The sequence below is a fragment of the Anabrus simplex genome, chromosome 5 (genome assembly GCF_040414725.1).
Source record: "Anabrus simplex isolate iqAnaSimp1 chromosome 5, ASM4041472v1, whole genome shotgun sequence".
NCBI lineage: Eukaryota > Metazoa > Arthropoda > Insecta > Orthoptera > Tettigoniidae > Anabrus > Anabrus simplex.
In genome coordinates this window covers 254,680,802-254,705,021 of record NC_090269.1, presented here as the reverse complement: position 1 = coordinate 254,705,021, position 24,220 = coordinate 254,680,802, and the positions used below count along the sequence as shown (strand labels likewise).

The following is a 24,220-nucleotide window of genomic DNA, read 5'->3' as shown; positions in this document are numbered from 1 at the left end:
AATCAGAAAATGACAAATAAGGTATTTCACAGCAAACATTAAATGACACCCAAACAAGAAGCCCTGAAGATGGTTTTCTGTGGTTTCCTATTTTCACACCAGACAAATGCTGGGGCTGTACCTTAATTAAGGTCATGGCCGCTTCCTTCCCTCTCCTAGCCCCTCCCTGTCCCATCGTCACCATAAGACCTATCTGTGTCAGTGCACATAAAGCAACTTGCAAAAAAAGAAAGAAAAAAAAAAAGAGACCTTAGTCTCAGTAGACAGTAAAAATAAACACGACATGTGGAAGCATCCTATATGTAAATTAATAAAAGAGGGGTGGATACACTATCAAGTCTCAAATTAGAACAGTTACGTTGGTTGAAATACCTCATCAAATCGACGGCGGCAGCCACTACTCGTGTCCGAGTGTATGTTTTTCATTTGCAATTCATGTACAGTCCGTTTTGTGTAAATGACTTTGATGACTCATCAGGCCAATTCTTGCATAGAACATGCGATCACATTTGGCACACCTGAGAGAAGGGGTTGGACATGGTTGAGTTTGTCTGAGTTTTCTTCTAAGACGAGCCTCTGTTTGCAGTCTTTGATGCTCAGTTTCAAACTGCAATACAGCAGTGGATGTGACTGCGCGCCAGCGAGGGCGATCTTCAGAAAGTGTGTTCCAATTACTGGGGTCAATTTTTGTGCTCTTCAAGGTTCTTTGAGCTGATCCTTGTAGCATTTCAGAGGTGCACCATGTGGCCTCCTGCCAGAACCGAGTTCACTGTATAGTATCTGTCGGAGTAGCCATGCATTGGACATGACCAATCCATCTAAGCTGGGGACCTACAACAGAATCTTCTATACTGTTTATCTGTGCCCTTTCAAGAATGGGATAAGAAAAAGTGAACAACTGGACGGATTCTGCAGCAACATTATCAGAAAAGCCAAAGAACTGATTCCACTAAAAAAGAAATCAAAATACCCCTGGTGGGATTCCAACTATGATCAAGTTATTATCGATCGCCGAATCGCATTTCAAACCAATAACCACAATTCTCCAGAAACCCTACAACACTTTATCGACGTCTGTAAACAAGCAACCAGAACTATCAGGACAACTAAACGTAACTATATAATTAAGCAACTTCAATCAATCGAGGATGACTTCAGATATCAGAACACACCGAGCTCGATAGCTGCAGTCGCTTAAGTGTGGCCAGTATCCAGTATTCAGGAGATAGTGGGTTCGAGCCCCACTGTCAGCAGCCCTGAAGATGGTTTTCCGCGGTTTCCCATTTTCACGCCAGGCAAATGCTGTACCTTAATTAAGGCCATGGCCGCTTCCTTCCCACTCCTAGCCCTTTCCTCTTCCATCGTTGCCATAAGACCTATCTGTGTCGGTGCGACGTAAAGCAACTAGCAAAAAAAAAAGATATCACAACAGTCGAGTTTTTTATAAAACTTTCACAAACAGAATTAAAGGTTATGTACCGCAAAGTTTGACCTTCAAGAAAGAAACAAGAAGGAAGTCTAGCACTCACTAACCAAGAAAAATGTGAAGAACTTGCACGTTATTTTTCTGACTGCCTCAAATGCCCTGAACCACTTGAGTGAATCATACACACAGTCCCAGAACACATAAGATCCAAAGCCAAACCACCAATGCAAGAAGAAATCCATTACCACATCAAAAAACTCAAGAACAGAAAGACATCAGGAGAAGAATCATTGCAGAACTATTGAAAAATTTAGGACCACAATCACTTCAGGAAACCGCACAGATCATTCAAGACATTTGGCAAAGTGAAAAACTACCAGACGAATAGAAATGTGCACTCATCCACCCACTCCACAAAAAAAAGAACATAAGTCTGATGCAAATAACTACAGAGGAATTTCTGTCTTACCCATAGCTTATAATATCCTCTCCACCTGTATTTTACAACGTACACAAGAACAACTCGAGCCCCTCATCGGTGAATATCAAGCTGACTTCAGACCAAACAGATAAGCTGTCGAACAGATCTTCAATCTAAAATCCACCTTGAAACTTTGAGCCACGCAAAACCTCCCAACCATCTATAAATTTGTCGACTTCCGGAAGGCTTATGACCCCATTGATCAACAATCTCTTTTAATATACTCGAAGAAAACAATCTCGATCTGAAGACAAGACGACTCATCCAATAAATTCTGATACTATATTTCTAACATCAAATTCATTGAAGAGATCTCTCAACCTTTTCCTATTAAAACCAGTGTCCAGCAGGGTGTCGGACTTTCTCCATTGCTGTGCGGTTTTCCAATATGTTTCTGCATTTTGGGTTCACATGCTTTTTGTGCTTTCTCTTCTTTCTGTACCTGTAGTTTCAATGATTTCACCAAAATATTTGAAATGATTAACCTTGTTTATTGTGCCGTATTTTGTTACCAACGTTTGTGGTTCAATGTGTTTTGTAGCCATGAATGCAGTTTTTGTTGCTAAATTGGTAAATAGCACACCCACCAAGATGCATGGCTAGTACATATCGTGGAGGCCACTGCGGAGCCACCAGCAGTGCCAATGCACTATGAGAGACTTTGTTTCATTACCAAAACTTGATGCCTGTTTGGCCATCAGATGATATAGATGTTGATTCCCATAGGGAATCTGAAATATTTGTCCCAAATGAGTAAATTTATAATACAAATTCAGGACAAATATTTCAGATTCGCTATGAGAATCAACATCTATATAATCTTGAGATAGAATTCTTGGAACTTAACCTTCCATTCATTAGATCTCAACTGGACTTGTTCCTCAGTTTCTCCCCAGATCATAATGTCATCAGCGAAAGCCATTGCATTTATTTCACCAGAGGTTTTCTTGATGTTCTTCATTATGTCATCCATGATGGTGATAAACAATAATGGGGATAATGCACTGCTTTGCTGAACTCCACTTTTGGTCTAGAACCAGGATGAACGTCCGTCATTCAATCGCACACAGCTGGTACAATGCTCATACAGCATCTGAATTTTCCTCACCAGTCCCTCTGGCACATTCTTTTATCTCAGGCATTCCCGTATCTTCTTTCTTGCAATGCAGTTATATGCCTTCTCAATATCAAAGAAAACCATTAACAGATCTTTTCCTTTTTCCTAGTACTGTTTTTCTCCATAAACATATGGACACTGAAAATTAGGTCTGTTGTGGACCTATTAGGCTTGAAGCCATAATGTTCATCTTCTAACTGTGGCTCTAAGATAACTTGCAATCTGCTCTCTACGATTTTCTCAATAATCTTAAGCCTATGAGAAAGGAGTGTTATTCCCTGGTAGTTGCATTTTTGGTGAATTCCTTTCTTAATCAAGGGGATAATGACACCCTTGCTCCGATCAGCAGGTATCTTGTCATCCTTCCAAACTGCACTGAGCACCCTGTGTAGCCACTGTAAACGCTCCTACTGCTTTAATCATGTCCATGATGACTTCATCAATTCCTGGGGATTTCCCTTGCAGCATTTTCTTAAGGGCTACTTCTGTTTCTGCATATGTAATGGGAAGTTCCTCTGTGTAGGTTCCAATACCAGGTTCTTTTGTTCTCTGATCTGCTTCTGTCCTGTTCAATAGGTGATCAAAATGATTCCTCAGAACCTCTCTGATGTCCTCTTCTTTACCAGCCACGTTTCCATTGGGATCCTCAAATGCTCGGATGGCTTCAACTGAACTCCTTTTGTTTTTGATCACTCTGAACAATAGTTTCATATTGCCTCTGCTGTCTTCCTCCAGTTTTAAGTAAATTTCTCCCAGCACTTTATCTTCTCCTCTTCTACTACTCTTTTAACTCTCAGTTTCTTGTCCCAGTAAACTGGCTAAAGGTATCTGATCTTCCCCGGGTCTTACGCCCCATTAACTACTTTTAGAGTTTCAGAGATGCTGGGTGCCAGAAGTTTCTTCTGCAGGAGTTCTTTTATGTGCCATTCATGATTGTGATAAACAATAATAGGGATAATGCACTGCCTTGCTGGATTCCTCTTTTGGTCTGGATCCAGGATGAATTGCCGTCACCCAATCGCACACTGCTGGTATTATAGTGCTCATACAGCATCTGAACTTTCTTTACCAGTCTCTCTGGTACATTCCTATCTCTCAGGCATTCCTTGCAATGTTGTTATATGCCTTCTCAATATCAAGGAAAACCATGAATAGATCTTTGCCTTTTTCCCAATATTTCTCCATTAACACACAGACAATGAAGAGTACATCTGTTTTGGAGCTATCAGACCTGAAGTCATATTGTTCCTCTTCTAACTGTGGTTCTAACTAACACAAGGGGGGTGTATTTGAGCACCTTCAAATACCACTGGACTGACCCAAGTTCAAACCTGACAGCTTGGACTCACAAGGCCAGCGCTCTACTGTCTGAGCTACTCAGCCCAGCACTTCCCACCTTCCTCAGCTGTCCCCTACCAATAGATCTCCAGTTGTGGTCTATCCTTCTTCCTGGTTGTAAACATATATCCCTCTTTCCTATATTAAATTTTATGCCATATCCTTGTACTATTTCATCCCAACAAATCATCTGCAAACAAAATTGCTTTAATCTTTTTTAACCCAATTTTCTCTACCTCTCCTTATATCATCCATTACTACTGTACCGGAAGGTACACCTGACTCATTTATTCAAATGAAGAGCGTTAAAGAATGCCATCTTACAATCTAAAACTTGCAACAACTAATACAAGAAGTTTGGACATTTCCCTACAGATATCTCTACTACAAACTTATGTTATGGCCTCTGGTGTGAAGATTGACTATTCAAATTGTAAAGTAATTTAATATTTTAAGGTTTACTAAACTGAATTGATAATTTTTTGTTTTTGGCATGTTAAAGTTTGCAACACTTCTATCTCTACCCACCAACTTAAGATGTTGGCCAACAGCAAATTTTGTATATTTATTTTTCAGCCAATCAAACTGCATCTAGCATTTATTTAATTACCCAATCAAATTGGGGGTGTGCCGGGCCTTAGCCCAGAGTTTTCTGGAACTTTCCTCTCAGGTGTAAAAGCTGGCACATTTTCGGACGAGGTTGTCTTATTCATCGCTCCAGTCTAGTGTGGTTTTTTTTTTTTTTTGAAGGGAGGCGGTGATCTTTTGACTAGTCCATCAGCTCAAGGTAATGGCAGTCCTGGTTTGACTCAGTGATAGCCTTTGACAGCCAGCTCAAGGAGAAGGTTTCCAATCTTTAATAATGTAATTTTAATTTTTTAAAGGTAAATTTCAAACTTCTAATGTAAATTTCAAGCAAGCTAAAGGAACTTAACTGTAATCAGGGAACAGAGAGTGAGCTACCCTCTCATGTTCCCTATCGACTTGATTTTGAGGTGACTATGACCTTGTAACCATTTTCTGTTTGTAACCTTGTAACTTAAATATTTTCTCCATCTAGTCACCTCAGTAGCATAGGATTAGCCTCTGTAACTTTGGGCCATAAGCCCAAATAAGGTTTTAGCTTTTCATTGCAAATTTCAAGGAGTGCAAGTGTCCGCCTCCACACAATTTTGATTTTTGGGCCAGTAACTTTATACTACTGTTTTTCACAAAGGCCTGGTATAATGGGTTTTCAATACCCCTGTGAAATCCTATTTCATTTCTTTTATGTAAAGATGTTAGACTGTTGAGCATATTGCTTGAGTTTTTAAAATGTAGGTTGTGCCTTTGATAGGCCTGGAAATTTCTGGAGATAGATTCCTAAGTGTAAATTTTATTGAGCAATGACGCTCTTTCTATTAATGTAATGGTTGAATGGTTCCTTTGGAAGGCTGTAATGTCATAAGGTTCGGGGAGTAATCTCCTAGATAAACTTGTAGAAAAGAAACTGGGAGATCCGTCTCCTTGATTATGGTGTGAATGGAGCAGTAGTGCTCAAGTCACATTTGTAAATTGGGAGCTTTAAGCTCAGATTGTTAATTGGCAATTTGTTGATTATTCTGATTTCTCCTACATTGTACCTAAACTAACAAGCTAGTTCTGTTGAAATTTTGTTTTTGCCAAGCGAATTGTTTGTTAAAATTTAACATCTGAAAAGAAGACAAAAATAGCAGAGAATAGCTCTAATTTTAAAGTTTTAAATTAATCTTCTAATTGTCTTATATCAACCCATTCATGCCCGCACCTTCATTCACCTCTCCACTCCACAAAAACATGGTAATAACTACAATATAAAATAATGGAGAGAGTGCACTTCCTTATTTCAAACCATTCTTCTGATCTAACCAATCTATTCCCTCTCCTCCTACTGTCACTCAACTCACACTCCCTTCATGCATCTCCTTTACCCTCCGTATAGCACGTTTCTCAAATTCTTTGTTTGGGACCTTCTATATTTTGCCTCTGCATGCATTATCATATGCATATTCAATATCCAGCAAGGCCATCAGGATATCTTTTCCACATTCATTACGCCAATCTTACAGCTGTCTTAGGGAAAAGATGAGATCTATTGTGGACCTACCTGGTCTGAAGCCATACTGTTTTCTTAAGACTTCTTCCTACTTTAGCTCAAATCGATCTCTCTAAAATCTTTTCAAAAATATTTACACAATGACACATTAGGGTTACTCCTTGATAGCTTTAACACTTCCTTCTACTTCTTTTATTCAACATAGATACAGTTATTCCCTTTTGGGTCTTCTCCTCCTTTCCAACTACTCTCATCACCTGATATACCCCACCTATCGAACTCCTCTCTCAATCTCCAAAGTCACTTCATACAAATTCAGTACCTGTCCTCCTTTCATCTTTACAACGCTACAACCACTTCCTCCCATGTTAAGTCCATTTCCATTTGTAGTTCATCTTAATACTCAATTACTTCCTCCTCTTAGATTCCATTTGGATTTAGCAATTCTTTAAAGAACTCCCACCACATCATTTGGGTTCCTCCTCCTTCTACAACTTCTTATCAAATTTATTTACCATTTTAACATACTCCATCACATTTTTCCTTCCTTTACTTCTAACCATTTCACAGAATAGGTACATTTTCTTAATACCTCCACTATCTTTTCCTATCATCTTGGTCCATTCTCCTATGCACCTTCTCTTTTCTTCTGCCACAACCATTTTTGCTTCCTTCTCTATTCCTTTCTTTCTTTCTTTCTTTCTTGAATCCCCCAAACTTTTGGAACCATGTCTTAAAAGCACTATTCTTCTTCTTTACTATATCTTTTGTTCCATTATTTCATCACAGGTGGTCATGATTATTGTTTTAAAGAAAGGTTCAAGTGGGCAACCATTCTCTATTAACACTAATCAGAGGGTCCGGCTCCATGGCTAAATGGTTAGCGTGCTGGCCTTTGGTCACAGGGGTCCCGGGTTCGATTCCCGGCAGGGTCGGGAATTTTAACCATCATTGGTTAATTTCGCTGGCACGGGGGCTGGGTGTATGTGTTGTCTTCATCATCATTTCATCCTCATCATGATGTGCAGGTTGCCTACGTGAGTCAAATTAAAAGACCTGCATCTGGCGAGCCGAACATGTCCTCGGACACTCCCGGCATTAAAAGCCATACGCCATTTCATTTACTAATCAGAGGGAAAAAAATTGAAGGGATACAACACTTTGAAAAATGAAGATAATGTCCAAAGAAACACGAGGACCATGAAGGGCATTAAAATGATAGACCCCTTAGGCTTTGAATGCTCTAATACCATCAGAGTTGGAAAAGAACAGAAGTTGACCAAGGGAGGTTGAACAGGATAGATAAAAGTGAGGATCCTGGCACAAGCAAAAGCAATGCCAGGACTCAGCTTAGGGCCCCCATGGATGCCAATTCACACTCCCAAGTTAAGAGACCCTGAGGTCTTTTTTGGTCGCCTTTTATGACAGGCAGGGGATACCGTGGATGTATTCTACTGCCCCGACCCACAGGGATACACTTCACCAGAGGGTTTTCTTCCATATTTTTCTCATTTAAGTCCTTCCACATACTTTCTGCTGTTTCTCTTGGTGTGTTTAAGATTCTTCTGCTCTCATTTTTGGTTCATCTACTGGCATGTTCTCTTTTACTATTTTCACATATTCTTCCCTAGTTTTCTCCTCTTTCAGTTTCCATGCTTTCAATCGTCTCTCTTGATTTTCTGTCCCTATCTTGCGCTTAGTCCCTCTCACATTCATTACCAGCAGTTGAAGGTCACTGTCCAAGGCCTTTGATGGTACAGTGTTACCTTGATGTCTGAAATCCTCCTCTTCATTTTGCTGCCAAAGAGCAAATAGTCCACCACTGAATTTCTAGACCACTCTCTACTGTACTATACGCGAACCTTTTCTTGAGCCCTAGTTCCCATTCAGCACTATGGAGCTCAGGCCTCAAGAAAAGGTTCGTGTACTATACCTTGTTATTTTATAGCTATGAACCAATAATTCCCAACCAACATATCATTCCTTTTTCAGAAATCCAGCAACTCTCAACTTCCTAATTTTGACTCTCTCAAACCTCTATTCCAAGCACATTTTTGTATCCTTGCCTTTCTTTGCCAACATGTACTTTCAAATGACCCATCATTATCATCTTCCTTCCTCCCAGCTGTTTCTGCATTTCTTCTTCATAGTCTTCTCTTTCCTTTGATGTGCAGCGTGCTGTGAGACATATACTTACACCTGTTTTTTCACCATTAGTGATTTTTTAACTTTTATTTTTCTGTCATGCTTAATTTACTTCCTCCTTTAAACTTCTCTCACCACTATTTCCACTCTATTCTCCCTCCCTTCCTCATTTTCAATCCAGTATAATTTATCTGATGCTGTAATAACTAAGAGGGGGTGGTCCCACAAGGCATTGATATTGGACCTCTATAAATGATATGAGAAAGGAACCAGAATCACATGTAAGGTGTTTGGAAGATAATGTTATACTGTATGGAGTTGTCAATAAGTGACCGGATTGTGAGTGACTGCAAAAAGACCTCAACAAAGTTGTGAGATGGATGGTAAATGGGATGGGAAGTCAAGCCGTAAGTTTCAAAAGGAAAAGAAGAGTTTTAATTACAGTGTTGATGAGATAACAGTAATTACATAAAGGTTACACATCTCTTCAGATGGTTATGAGGGTATTTAGGGGCTGTAGTAAGGGTGTACAGAAAAGGGAGTGTAAGTCATTGTAAGATCCCAATTAGAGTAATGTTCTTATGAGTGGGACCTTCACCGCGATTACTTGATGCAAGAACTGGAAAAGCTTCAAAGGAAAGAAGCACCATTTGTTTTGGGTGATTTCTGAAAAAGGAGTAGTGTTAGGAAAATGCTGCAAACTTCGGGCTGGGAAGACTTGGAAGGAAATGAACAGCTCAATTAAGCAGAATGTTTTCTACTGTCAATGGACAGATGCCTTTGAATGACATTAGTAGGCAAATTAGCTTGAGAGGAGTTTTTAAAAGTAGGAAAGATCATAAAATGAAGATAAAGTTGGAATTCAAGAGGGCAAGTTGGTGAAAAAACTCATTTTTAGGAAGAGGAATTAGGGATTGGAATAATTTATCAACATAGATGTTTAATAAATTTCCAACTACTTTGAAATAATTTATAAAATACTAGGTAAGCAACTGATAGGGAATCTGCCACCTGGGTGACAGTCCTAAATGCAGATCAATGGTGACTGACTCGATAGATTGAAAATCTCTTCTCAGTTCTCACCTACCTTCCCCTTTTCATCCTGTTTCTACCAAACTGAAAAAATCCAATTTCCTTCTTTCTATCACATCTAATATCTCTGCACCTCCCAAGTCATTGTTTCTACAGTTAGTCGTTCCAATCAACAGTCTTGAAACACGCCTTTCATTTTCTCTACTCTGAGTGTTATTTCTTCTATTATTCCCTGGGTTAGCTTCAAGCTCCAAGGAGTTATTATTTGTCATTTGTTTCAAAGATATGAGAAGAAAATTAGGTTATTGTTTTGTTTTGTTTTTTTACAAAAGGGAGGAAAGGAGGAGGTAAGACCAGAAGTTGCTTATTGCTCTGTTTTTATCTGTGTGTCCACATAATTGGAGGACCTTGCTTAAAAACAATTAAATAAATTAACTGTATTGTAATTATGTAACATACAGTTGTAATAATCAACGATGTCAATCACAAAGTAAAAATATTGAAATTTTTCTATACATGTAAATAAATAACTTACTTGAGATCAATATTGAACCTGTGGTCTTGGAATTAAATATATGGTCACCTCTACTATTGATAAAATTGTGATAAAGGGTAGCAGAAGGAACTCTCATGGTGGTACACAAGTCACTGACTGTTGATGAAATTATGAATTGACATGTAGATAAGGGAGGGTTCAAGAATAGCTTGATCTAGTAAATGATAAATTAGAAGCATGAAGAATATAAAGTAAAGATGGAGAAATGAAGACAAAGGTGGATGACAAGTGGAAAGAGTGGAAGAAAATGAACATTAGAAATCAAAGACAAAGAAAATGAAGTTGTGGAGAGATGGTGGTGGTGGTGGTGGTGGTGGTGGTGGTGGTGATTATTGTTTTAAGAAGAAATACAACTAGACAACCATCCTCTATTAACAGTAATCAGAGAGAGCTAAAAAAGAAGGGATCCGACACTTTGAAAAATGAAGGTATTGGTCATAGACAAGGGCCATGAAGGACATGAAAATGAAAGAATCTCTAGGCCCCAATACCTAATACCATCAGGGTCAGAAAAAAACAAGAGTTGACCAAGTTAACTCGGATAGGATAGATGAAAGTGAAGAGCCTGGCACAAGTAAGTGGAACCAATGCCAGGATTCAGCTACGGGCCTTGTGGTCGCCAACCTACGCTCCCAAGTTGAAAGCTCCCAGGGCCCTTTTTATTCATCTCCTTCACAGCAATGAGAATGTACTCGCAACATATAGATTTTAATTAAAATACTGTGCACCAAGCGAGTTGGCCGTGCGGTCAGGGGCACGCGGCTGTGAGCTTGCATCCGGGAGATAGTGGGTTCAAATCCCACTGTCGGCAGCCCTGAAGATAGTTTTCCATGTTTTCCCATTTTCACATCAGGCAAATGCTGGGACTGTACCTTAATTAAGGCCACAGCCGCTTCCTTCCAATTCCTAGGCCTTTCCTATTCCATCGTTGCCGTAAGACCTATCTGTGTCGGTGTGATGTAAAGCAACTAGGAAAAAAATGCCGTGCTAACAACGAAAGAGCAAACTACACAATACTTGTTCCAAGATCAGCAGGTTCTAATTCGTAAGATATTCTTCAATATCCAATATGGAAATAAGCTGGAGGATACAACATGTGCTTTCTCTCATTGAGTTTGCAACAGTTACTGAACAAGGATATATCAAAACAAGGTTGGAAAGACAAAAAAATAATTAAAGACATGTGGTACAGAAATAAAAGTTGATAAAATAGAGAGAGTTATATACTGAGATGATTTGAACATGTTAAAAGGATGAAGAAAGAATTTTGAAGCAAAATATTAAAATACAGATGAAATGAAAGAGATACTGAAGAAGGTCCGAATAACAATGAATATCCTTATTCCAAGGAAAACCACCTACAAACAAACAAAATATTAAATAATTGAAAATAAATAACATAACAATATATTAATTACAAGTAAGCAACCAAACAAATAAACAACAAAAAGCCATGAGTCCACTACCCAATCACTCAAAATCCATAGGTAATCTGAGTTATTGCATATCATACACAAGAAGTAAGAAACTGAATACTGTACCTGTGCCAGTATTTCCAGGAGTTCATCATTGGACAAGAAGTAAAATCGTGGAAATACAACTCTTTTGGTCTCTAAATATGCCTCCAAACACTTCATAATCCTATCCAAAAGTTCATTATTACGCTGGAACATACTTAGAACACCTTCAGCAGTACATGCTTGCAGTGCAAGTGGATTCTGAAATCAAATAATAAAGATTCACATAAGACACAAACTTCAATATTTCAACTAAAATTATATATTAGTGCAGAGTTGAGGATAACAAATGAGTCTGCCTGAAGACTGCACAATACACATTCCAGTGTTAGTTGGCCATGTGGTTAGGGTTGCATAGCTGTGAACTTACATTCAGAAGACAATGGGTTCAAACCCCACTGTTGGCAGCGCTGAAGATTGTTTTCATGGTTTCCCATTTTCACACCAGGCAAATGCTTGGGCTGTACCTTAATTAAGGCCATGCCAGCTTCCTTCCCATTCCTAGCCCTTTCTTATCCCAACATCGCCATAAGACCTATATGTGTCAGTACGACGTAAAAAATATAAATAAATATTTAATTTTTTTTTTAAACCAAGCCAACAGTGTAGCACCAGCTAATCTCTTTACAAATGGTGCAAACATAAATTCAGCTATACACAAACAGCCTCTATAAAGGTTACCAGTGATGATTTCAGTAAACATTGAGAAAATATCAAGAGATAAAGAGGTATTATGCTCTGACCTGTGCATGGAACGTGTTTGTGATATTGTTCTTATTCAAGAGATCCACAGAGGAAATATTAAACATCGACACAAAGTAAATGCGATGAAGCTGATTCTGGAGAGTCCACATGACCAGTATGGTAGTGCTATCTTCATTACACCAGGAATTAATGGCACCTGAATCTCACTAACACAGGGAGATGACTTTGAAATGTTAACTATAAGAACTTAAAACAGCATCACCTCAGTGTACAAGCCACCTAAAGCCAAATTCAGCTTTGTAAATCCTGCCAATTTCAACTATAAAAATATCAACTTAATGATGGGGAACTTCAACTGTCAAAGCAGTGCCTGCACTACAAATATACCAGTGACATTGGTGAAAAACTTGAGACATGAGCTGAGAAAAATGAATTTCAGCTAATCTGAGACCTGAAGCTGCAACCTTCTTTGAACAGAATTACAGCACAGAGCGAGAAAATAATGAGGAAACCAATACTCCAAACCACCACAGACCAACAGTCTCCACTGTCAATGTCATAGTGAAGCTTGACCATGTACCATTCAAGAAGAGGCTCAACTTTAAAAACGTCAGCTACCGGGCGAGTTGGCCGTGCGTGTAGAGGCGCGCGGCTGTGAGCTTGCATCCGGGAAATAGTAGGTTCGAATCCCACTATCGGCAGCCCTGAAGATGGTTTTCCGTGGTTTCCCATTTTCACACCAGGCAAATGCCGGGGCTGTACCTTAATTAAGGCCACGGCCGCTTCCTTCCATCTCCTAGGCCTTTCCTATCCCATCGTCGCCATAAGACCTATCTGTGTCGGTGCGACGTAAAGCCCCTAGCAAAAAAAAAAAAAAAAAAGTCAGCTAGGAAAGCTTCCATGATATCCCTGATGTCAAGGTAGTTAAGATTCCTCCACAATCAGAAATGTACAATTCCTTAATAGACAGCATCAATGAAGGAGGTCTTGAGGAAAACCACACCACAAGGTTGCAGAACCCAGCATATCACAGGACTCTCTGAGAATGTCAAAGCTGTGCTTAACTGAGAATGATCCGTTCACAGAGGAGCCCACTGAAGCTGACGATGAAATTCCCAATCCAAGATGGAACCAATGGAACCTGATGATGAGAATAGAAAATTAAAGTTAACACAAGGTTCTTTAAAGAAAAAGAAAAGAAACATAGGAAAACAAAGAGAAAGAGTACTCACCTTGCGCGGCAATGTGATCGGCTTGACCGGTAGTGTGCAACTGGAATAAGCATGTGTTGGGAATGGCAAGGAAAGCAGGAGGGGAAGAGGTTGGTAAGGAGAGGAGCAGGTAGCGTGGGGTAAGTTGCGAAGGGAGGGACGGGGAGTAACTTAAGGCATAACCGAAGGATGCAGGAGTGATGGTAATTGTCTCGATGAAAGAGCTTTAATTAACTTTAAGAATGATTTTTGATCGGCTAAAGGTTTTTTTCTGAGAAAAGTAAAAAATAAATCAAATAAAATATTGGACTTTTCTGTGATTTCATTAAGGTTGTAGTTAGCATTGAAATACTGGTCCAGATGTATGTAGAATTTCTCGATTATATTAAGCAGAGGGCCCTTGTTAGCTATTTCTAAGATGTCCATATCTTGTTAGATATTCATGAAATTATGTTTGTAATCGACCATATGTTGGTTGATAGCTGAAAATTTATTATATTTAACTGCATTGATGTGTTCAGAATATCTTATATTAAAATTTCTCCTGGTTTGCCCTACATAATAAATATTAGTACATGAGTTACATTTGAGCCTGTAAACACCTGATTTTGCATAACTGTTTGACCTGTGACATGTTATGTAGAATGTGCATTCTGTTAGTATTGGTTTTGAACTCCACGCTACCCGCTTCACCTGGTAGCCCCGCCCCTTACCAACCTCTTCCCCTCCTGCTTGCCTTGCCATTCCCAACACATGCTTATTCTAATTGCACACTACCAGTCAAGCCGATCATATTGCTGTGCAAGGTGAGTACTCTTTCTCTTCGTTTTCCTCCCTTTCTTTTCTTTTTCTTTACAGACCTCGCGTCAATTTTAATCTTCTATTCTCATCATCAGGTTCCATTGGTTCCATCTTGGATTGGGAATTTCACCTCTCATCATATGCAGAACTCCTTATACTATAAGAAGTTGCTTACCGAGCTCGATAGCTGCAGTCGCTTAAGTGCGGCCAGTATCCAGTATTCGGGAGATAGTAGGTTCGAACCCCGCTGTCGGCAGCCCTGAAAATGGTTTTCCGTGGTTTCCCATTTTCACACCAGGCAAATGCTGGGGCTGTACCTTAATTAAGGCCACGGCCGCTTCCTTCCCACTCCTAGCCCTTCCCTGTTCCATAGTCGCTATAAGACCTATCTGTGTCGGTGCGACGTAAAACAACTAGCAAAAAGAAGAAGAAGAAGAAGAAGAAGAAGTTGCTTATATTTAGCCTGTATACATTTTCTGAATCATAAAATACTAGACTTTAAGCAAGATAGATACCCTCTGCGCAATGTTGTACATAACAAATATTCGACATTTTGACAGGAGATGTAATCGAATGATAGAATTCAATAGAAGCATCTGGACTTTATATTCCGACCGGCATTTTATACTTTGATCATTATGCAATTTTAATGTACCTATTTGTAAAATGTAATAAAAATATAATTTTTCAACCATTATTGTAAAAATCGATGTGGTACTATATTTATAGTCTCACTGCAATATATGTTAATCTGGACAGTTCACTATCTATTGTCAGTACCATGATATCATTTTATCTCACATAACATTTCATGCATTTCACCATTTTATATGTACATTACACATATAGCTCGTTTTATCAATCTTATTAATTCACAACAAAATATTGTTCCGGGATATCGACAAATAAAAGTGTACTTTATTTAGGCTGATGATGGCCCACACAGGGTCGAAACTAGTCCCCTAACAACACTTTGTAATGTACATATGGGCATTACAATTATTGTATAGTATTGAGTAGGTGGAAGAAAACTTTGCTATTTATATTATGTGTAATGTTAATTCAATAAGGAACCAAACATGAAATTCATAACCCAGGATGATGAATAATTAGTCACATGCTTGGAACTGCTGATAGCTGCTGATCAGCAACATACCTAATGAGTTTCCTAGATACAGAGGATATTGCATTTGGTTTTCAAACTCCTATCAGACATTACCTCAGCTCTGCTTGATGATAATCCTTCAATATTCAGTGACATTAGTATCAGAGCTGAATCATTTTGCCCTGAAAAGGGCAGATGTTTAGAAAAGCCACTCAATTCAAGAGTATAAAAGCGACTTCAGGATGCTCAGTATCTAGAAAGTTAGCTGTTCTGCTAAAGAATGTTAACAGAATACGCCACAAGGAGGCCACATTGATTGCCTGGCATAGTTTATGTGCGTCAGTGAGTACGATCTTCTGCAATGACACACCAAGTACATGAATCAATGTTTGTACTCAAGATCTTCTTGAGATAATACTTGTAGTACTTCAAAGGGGCACCACAAGTTCTCCTACCTATACTAAGTTCACTATAGAGGGTTTATAGAGGAAGTCTGTCTTCCCTCATATGATGGAAATTCCCAATCTGAGTTGGTGACCAATGAGGGAAGCCTCTATATGTTCATCTTTGCTCTCTCAAGAACAGTTGTGTTCAGTATGTAGCCACCACATTCATGTTCATAATGGATCTGTGCCTCTGTTGGTGGAAGTGTTCTAGCTTCTTGATATCACAGAGATACAGAGTCCGGGTTTCACATCCATAGAGCAAGATGGAGATGATAACTGTTTAATATACCATCAGTTTGGCGTATATTCTTAAATCTTTATTTAGGAAGACCCAATATATGAGATATCTCAAAGCTACACGAGCCATATGAATTCTGTTCTATTCTGTTCTCCATGTCCTTCTCTGATGAGCAGTTGGTTGAAATAATACTTCATAGATTGAGGAAGTGATCTACTTGTTCAAGAAGTGTATTGGAGATGATAATATTGAAATTCAAGAAGGCATTTCCAGCAGCTGGCTGTGCAAGTAACTTTCTCTTTGGAACATTAATGGTCAGGCCAAATTGTGCATATGCCCCAATGAAGCAGTAAAATGACAGTTGCAGGAGAAGCACTGTCATCTGCATACTGCAGTTCAATTACATGGGTGAGACTTGTAAGACTTTCTGATAGGAGTATGGTTTGATTAGTCCAGCCCCGCAGTGTAGGCGGCAACGCATCCTCCTGTAACCCGGCGGCTCCAGGTTCGATTCCCAGCTGGTTCAAGAGTTTTTAATTGTAAATGATTAATATCCCTGGTCTGGGGACTGGGTGATTGTGTAGTCCTTAACATTCCTTTCCTTACATTCAACACTCCATTTCCGCAATTACAATTACATGCAGGTTCATATCATATGGTGCAAGTAGTGGCAAAAGATCTACAGAGGTCGATGCCATGAACAAATATCATTTAAAAAATACATGGTTTGATTAAATAGTCCTCCATCAACTTTATACTTAAGTTCCATGCCTGTGTTGTTCGTAGATAATGTTCTGTACAGCATGGCTGCCAGATACAGGATAAAAAGTATAGACATGATATAGGTTTTTGGGCTTATGCCATGTCAAGAAAATAATGTGAAATTATTTATGTTTTGCAGAGAACTGTGCTCTGTGTCATCAGAAGAAAATCTCGACTGTCCATGAGAAAAGTTTCCTAAACAATGAGCTTTTGAATTTAGATGTTATAATAGAAGTGGAAATGGTATGTTAATTCATCACCGGATGGCTCCCCGGATGCAGTACACCGCTAGTGTTCAAAGCGGAAGCTGATGGAACCATCGGAACCAGTCTAAGAGGGTCACATAACATGTGTACGTAACATATGACATTGACAGATGTATGACATTGACACAAGCCTGGAATGAAACATCTAGCGATGAGGAACGTATGAATTTGGAAAAAACTCCAAGACAAAACAACAATAGTGAAGGGACAAGGAAGGGAATTACCTATGTAAAACCTTAATGGCTGGCAACCAGGTATTACTTAATTGATAGCCAGTGTCCCTGTTGAAACTGTTAGGATTTCTACTATTTCCACAGCTTCCTGTATAATCCTGGACCTGTAGTGTCTAGTGTGGGTAAGAGCTTGAGCATCTTGGAACATCACATCATGACCCGACGATAGAGCTTGCTCAGCTATTGCTGATTTGTCTGGCTGGTTGAGACGAATATTACATTCATGTTCCTTGATACGGGTATCAATGGACCAGCATGTTTAGCCAATGTACACCTTACCACAAGTACAGGGAATTTCGTATACCCCAGGATGTAAAAGTGGGGACAATTTGTCCTTTGTTTTACCCAGTACAGGCCATGAAAGCATCAATGGCAACAGGATAAAAAGTGTTGGTACAAGTACACATCCTTGTTTAAACCCTTTATGATGGGTAATTCTGATGTTTTATTCTGGTACAAGCACATCCTCATGGAGTGGATGGATCAGTCCAGATCAGTGTTTGGGACAGCCAAACCATCTTAAAACCATTCACACTGCTTCTCTGGGCACTGTATTAAAGAACTTTTTCAGATCGTATGGCACGAATCAGAGGCTTTTGTTTTTCTCTGCATTTCTTCTGTAGTTGTCTCACACAGAAGATCATATCAACAGTGTCTCTGGAGGAACTAACTCTACACTGAGATTCAGAAAGTACAGTCTCAGAGATTGTCTGGAGTCGATTCAACAGAATTCTAGCAAAGATTTTACGAGCTATAAAGAGCAAGGATATTCCATGAAAATTCTTACAGACGCTTCATTCGTTTTGTTTTTTTAAGATGGTGACAATGGTGGACTTAATAAGTGTAGGTTTCCATGGCTCACTGTCACTTAATAAATAAATATTATTTCTGGATTGAAGCCACTTCTAATTAATGAGTCTTTATTTTACTTCCTCTTCCCAAAATAATAGCTGCATTTCTGTAACAAGCTCGTAAAATCTTTGCTAGAATTCTGTTGAATCGACTCCAGACAATCTCTGAGACTGTACTTTCTGAATCTCAGTGTAGAGTTGGTGTTTGGTCTGTCACAGAGCATATGAAACTGGTTTAGCCTTCTGAGCAATACCCATGATCTTGATAGCTTGTCGCATAAACTGGGGTGTTCGGTTCAAAGCAAGCTATCAGTGAACACAGTGGTTGTTACTTGATTTGTTAACATATAAGAGGTAACTAATGTTTATGTAGTTTAGCACACCTACCAAGACGCATGGCTAGTGCATACCACGGAGGCCACTGTATAGGCTACTTGGAGCCACCGGCAGTGCCAATGCACTATGGCAGATTTTGTCTCATTACCAAAAATTGATGCCTGCCTGGCAATCAGATGATATAGATGTTGATTCCTATAGGGAACCTGAAATATTTGTCCCGAATGAATAAATTTATAATACCAATATAAATAATCCGTTATTGGATATTATAAATTTTCCAGTTAACTCATTCCTGGTTCCCAACGCTTTGTCCCAGTGTGCTAAGTTGGGCTCATCAGTTTGTAAATAGCACACCCACCAGACGCATGGCTAGCGCATAATGTGGAGGCCATGGCGCAGGCTACCTGATGCCACCGGCAGTGCCAGTGAACTATGACTGACTTAGTCTCTTTACCGAAAATTGATGTCTGCCTGGCCATCAGATGATATAGATGTTGATTCCCATAGGGAACCTGAAATATTTGCCCCGAATGAATAAATTTATAACACCAATATAAATGGTCCATTATTGGATATTATAAATTTTCCAGTTAACTCATTCCTGGTTGCCAACATTTTGCCCCAGTGTGCTAAGTTGGGCTCATCAGTCTGTAAATAGCACACCTACCAAGACGCATGGCTGGTGCATACTGTGGAGGCCACTGCATAGGCTACTTGGAGCCACCGGCAGTGCCAATGCACTATGAGAGACTTTGTCTCATTACAAAAAATTGATGCCTGCCTGGCCATCAGATAATACAGATTTTGATTCCCATAGAGAATCTGAAATATTTGTCCCAAATGAGTAAATTTATAATACCAATATAAATGGTCCATTATTGGACATTACAAATTTTCGAGCTAACTCATTCCTGGTTGCCAGCGTTTCACCCCATTGTGCTAAGTTGGGCTCATCAGTTGGTAAATAGCACGCCCACCAAGATGCATGACTAGTGAGAATCAACATCTATATCATCTGATGGCCAGGTAGGCATCAGTTTTGGTAATCAGACAAAGTCTCTCAAAGTACATTGGCACTGCCAGTGGCATCAGGTAGCCTACGCAGTGGACTCCTTGGTATGCACTAGCCATGCGTTTGGTGGTTGTGCTATTTATTAACTGATGAGCCCAACTTAGCATACTGGGTCAAATAGTTGGCAAACAGGAATGAGTTAACTGGAAAATTTATAATATCCAATAATGGACCATTTATATTGGTGTTATAAATTTACTCATTCAGGGCAAGTATTTCAGGTTCCCTATAGGAATCAACATCTATATCATCTGATGGCCAGGCAGGCATCAATTTTCAGTAAAGAGACAAAGTCTGTCATAGTGCACTGGCACTGCCGGTGGCATCAGGTAGCCTACGCAGTGGCCTCCACAGTATGCACTAGCCATGCGTTTTGGTGGGTGTGCTATTTACCAACTGATGAGTCCAACTTAGCATACTGGGGAAAAACGCTGGCAACAGGAATAAGTTAGCTGGAAAATTTATAATGTCCAAAAACGGACCATTTATATTGGTATTATAAATTTACTCATTCGGGACAAATATTTCAGGTTCCCTATGGGAATCAACATCTATATCATTTGATGGCCAGGCAGGCATCAATTTTTTGTAATGAGATAAAGTCTCTCATAGTGCATTGGCACTGCCGGTGGCATCAAGTAGCCTATGCAGTGGCCTCCACAGTATGCACTAGCCATGCATCTTGGTGGGTGTGCTATTTACCAACTGATGAGCCCAACTTAGCACACTGGGACGAAACGTTGGGAACCAGGAATGAGTTAACTGGAAAATTTGTAATATCCAATAACGGATCATTTATATTGGTATTATAAATTTACTCATTCGGGACAAATATTTCAGGTTCCCTAGAGGAATCAACATCTATATCATCTGATTGCCAGGCAGGCATCAATTCTTTGTAATGAGACAAAGTCTCTCATAGTACACTGACTGACAGAGCAAATGCAACACCAAGAAGGAGTGGTCAGAACTTTATGCCAATTGCAGGGTAGACTGACGTCACCGAGGTATGCTCATGATGTGAAATGCGCCGCTGTGCTGCGCACGTAGCGAACGATAAATGGGACACGGCGTTGGCGAATGGCCCACTTCGTACCGTGATTTCTCAGCCGACAGTCATTGTAGAACGTGTTGTCGTGTGCCACAGGACACGTGTATAGCTAAGAATGCCAGGCCGCCGTCAACGGAGGCATTTCCAGCAGACAGACGACTTTACGAGGGGTATGGTGATCGTGCTGAGAAGGGCAGGTTGGTCGCTTCGTCAAATCGCAGCCGATACCCATAGGGATATGTCCACGGTGCAGCGCCTGTGGCGAAGATGGTTGGCGCAGGGACATGTGGCACGTGCGAGGGGTCCAGGCGCAGCCCGAGTGACGTCAGCACGCGAGGATCGGCGCATCCGCCGCCAAGCGGTGGCAGCCCCGCACGCCACGTCAACCGCCATTCTTCAGCATGTGCAAGACACCCTGGCTGTTCCAATATCGACCAGAACAATTTCCCGTCGATTGGTTGAAGGAGGCCTGCACTCCCGGCGTCCGCTCAGAAGACTACCATTGACTCCACAGCATAGACGTGCACCCCTGGCATGGTGCCGGGCTAGAGCGACTTGGATGAAGGAATGGCGGAACGTCGTGTTCTCTGATGAGTCACGCTTCTGTTCTGTCAGTTACAGTCACCGCAGACGAGTGTGGCGTCGGCGTGGAGAAAGGTCAAATCCGGCAGTAACTGTGGAGCGCCCTACCGCTAGACAACGCGGCATCATGGTTTGGGGCGCTATTGCGTATGATTCCACGTCACCTCTAGTGCGTATTCAAGGCACGTTATATGCCCACCGCTATGTGCAGCGTGTGCTGCGGCTGGTGGCACTCCCATACCTTCAGGGGCTGTCCAATGCTCTGTTTCAGCAGGATAATGCCCGCCCACACACTGCTCGCATCTACCAACAGGCTCTACGAGGTGTACAGATGCTTCCGTGGCCAGCGTACTCTCCGGATCTCTCACCAATCAAACACGTGTGGGATCTCATTGGACGCCGTTTGAAAACTCTGCCCCAGCCTCGTACGGACGACCAACTGTGAAAAATGGTTGACAGAGAATGGAGAACCATCTCTCAGGACACCATCCGCACTCTTATTGACTCTGTACCTCGACGTGTTTCTGCGTGCATCGCCGCTCGCGGTGGTCCTACATCCTACTGAGTCCATGCCGTGCGCATTGTGTAACCTGCATATCGGTTTGAAATAAACATCAATTATTCGTCCGTGCCGTCTCTGTTTTTTCCCCAACTTTCATCCCTTTCGAACCACTCCTCCTTGGTGTTGCATTGTCACTGTCAGTCAGTGTACATTCGCACCGCCGGTGGCATCAGGTAACCTACGCAGTGGCCTCCATGGTATGACTAGCCATGCGTCTTGGTGGTTGTGCTATTTACTAACTGATGAGCCCAACTTAACACACTGGGGCGGAACGCCGGCAACCAGGAATGAGTTAGCTGGAAAATTTATAATGTCCAATAACGGACCATTTATATTGGTATTATAAATTTACTCATTCAGGACAAATATTTCAGGTTCCCTATGGGAATCAACATCTATATCATCTGATGGCCAGGCAGGCATCAATTTTTGGTAATGAGATAAAATCTCTCATAGTGCATTGGCACTGCCGGTGGCATCAAGAAGCCTATGCAGTGGCCTCCACAGTATGCACTAGCCATGCGTCTTGGTAGGTGTGCTATTTACCAACTGATGAGCCCTATTTAGCACACTGGGGTAAAATGCTGGCAACCAGGAATGAGTTAGATGGAAAATTTATAAAGTCCAATAATGGACCATTTTTATTGGTACCGGTATTGCAAAGAGGTGCAATAAAGGAAAATGCTGTAAAATTTGCCATTTATAGGCGGTCCACAAGAGTGCATACGGAAACAAGGTGGGAACTCCATAATGAATGACAACATTATTGCTGGTATCTCTTTTGCAATGAAAGGGAGAGTTGGCAGAAATAAAGAAGCCATAGATCAGGATAGACTTCAAGAAATTCCGTATGGTATGGCAAATCAACAGTGCATTGCAGAATCCAAGAAAAAGCCCAAAGATGACAGTCATCAAGATTGAAACCAACACTGAACTTAACAGGTAAGCAGAAGTGTTTGCAATTCTGCTTGTCAATGCTGGATACAGCAGTTTCAATACATAGAACAAGATTTCAGGACAAGTTCAGTCGAATCCATATTGATGATAAATGGTTTTACATGACTGAAGAAACTGGCAAGTTTTACCTAGCAGCAGAAGAACCTGATCCACATCAAACTTATCAGAATAAATGCTTATTACAAAAGTGATATTTCTAGCAGCAGTGGCATGACCCTGCCTTGATTCCATACGTAACCAGTACTTCAATAGTAAAACAGGGCCATTTCCATTCATTGTCCAGAAGTCAGCAAAACAGAGTAGCAAAAATAGGCCTAGGGGAACAATGGTTTCAAAACCTCTCCAATATCAATCAATCACTACTGATCTGCATGTAGGGCGGTTGCCCAGGTGACAGATCCCCTATCTGTTGTTTTCCTAGACTTTTCTGAAATGATTGCAAAGAAATTGGATATTTATTGAACATCTCCCTTGGTAAGTTATTCCAATCCCTAACTCCCCTTCCTATAAACTAATATTTGCCCCAATCTGTCCTCTTGAATTCCAACTTTATCTTCATACTGTAATCTTTCCTACTTTTAAAGACACCACTCAAAATTATTCGTCTACTAATGTCATTCCACACTATCTCTCCAATGACAGCTCAGAACATACCACTTATGATAAAGATGGTGATTCCCCTAGGGAATATCTTTATCATCTGATGGCCAGGCGGGCATCAATTTTTGGTAATGAGACAAAGTCTCTCATAGTACACTGGCATTGCTGGTGGCATCAGGTAGCCTAAGCAGTGGCCTCCACGGTATGCACTAGTCATGCGTCTTGGTGGGTGTGCTATTTACCAACTGGTGAGCCCAACTTAGCAGACTGGGTGAAACGCTGGCAACCAGGTATGAGTTAGCTGGAAAATTTATAATATCCAATAACGGACCAACTATATTGGTATTATAACATACCGCTTAGTCGAGCAGCTCGTCTCCTTTCTCCCAAGTCTTCCCAGCCCAAACTTTGCAACACTTTTGTAATAATAATCTTTTGTTGGAAATCACCTAGGACAAATCAAGCTGCTTTTCTTTGGATTTTTTCCAGTTCTCAAATCAAATAATCCTGGTGAGGGTGCCATACACTGGAACCATACTCTAGTTGGGGTCTTACCAGAGACTTATATGCCCTCTCCTTTACATCTTTTCTACAACCCCTAAACACCCTCATAACCGTGTGCAGAGATACGTACCCTTTATTTACAATCCCACTTATTTATTACCCCAATGAGGATCTTCCCTTATCACCTAGGTTCTTACAATCATTCCCATAAGGAATATGTTACACAACACAAATACAGAAAAATGCTCA

General features: G+C 40.5%; 1 protein-coding gene across 1 annotated transcript in view; it reads right to left on the bottom strand.

Annotated features, from left to right (window-relative positions):
* Window positions 1-24,220, bottom strand: part of Dhc16F (Dynein heavy chain at 16F) — a 1,052,459-nt gene that overhangs the window by 785,497 nt on the left and 242,742 nt on the right. Inside the window, exon 17 of the mRNA XM_068227815.1 lies at window positions 11,711-11,887. Coding sequence (XP_068083916.1) covers window positions 11,711-11,887 — 177 coding nt within the window. The remainder of the gene's footprint in view (window positions 1-11,710; window positions 11,888-24,220) is intronic.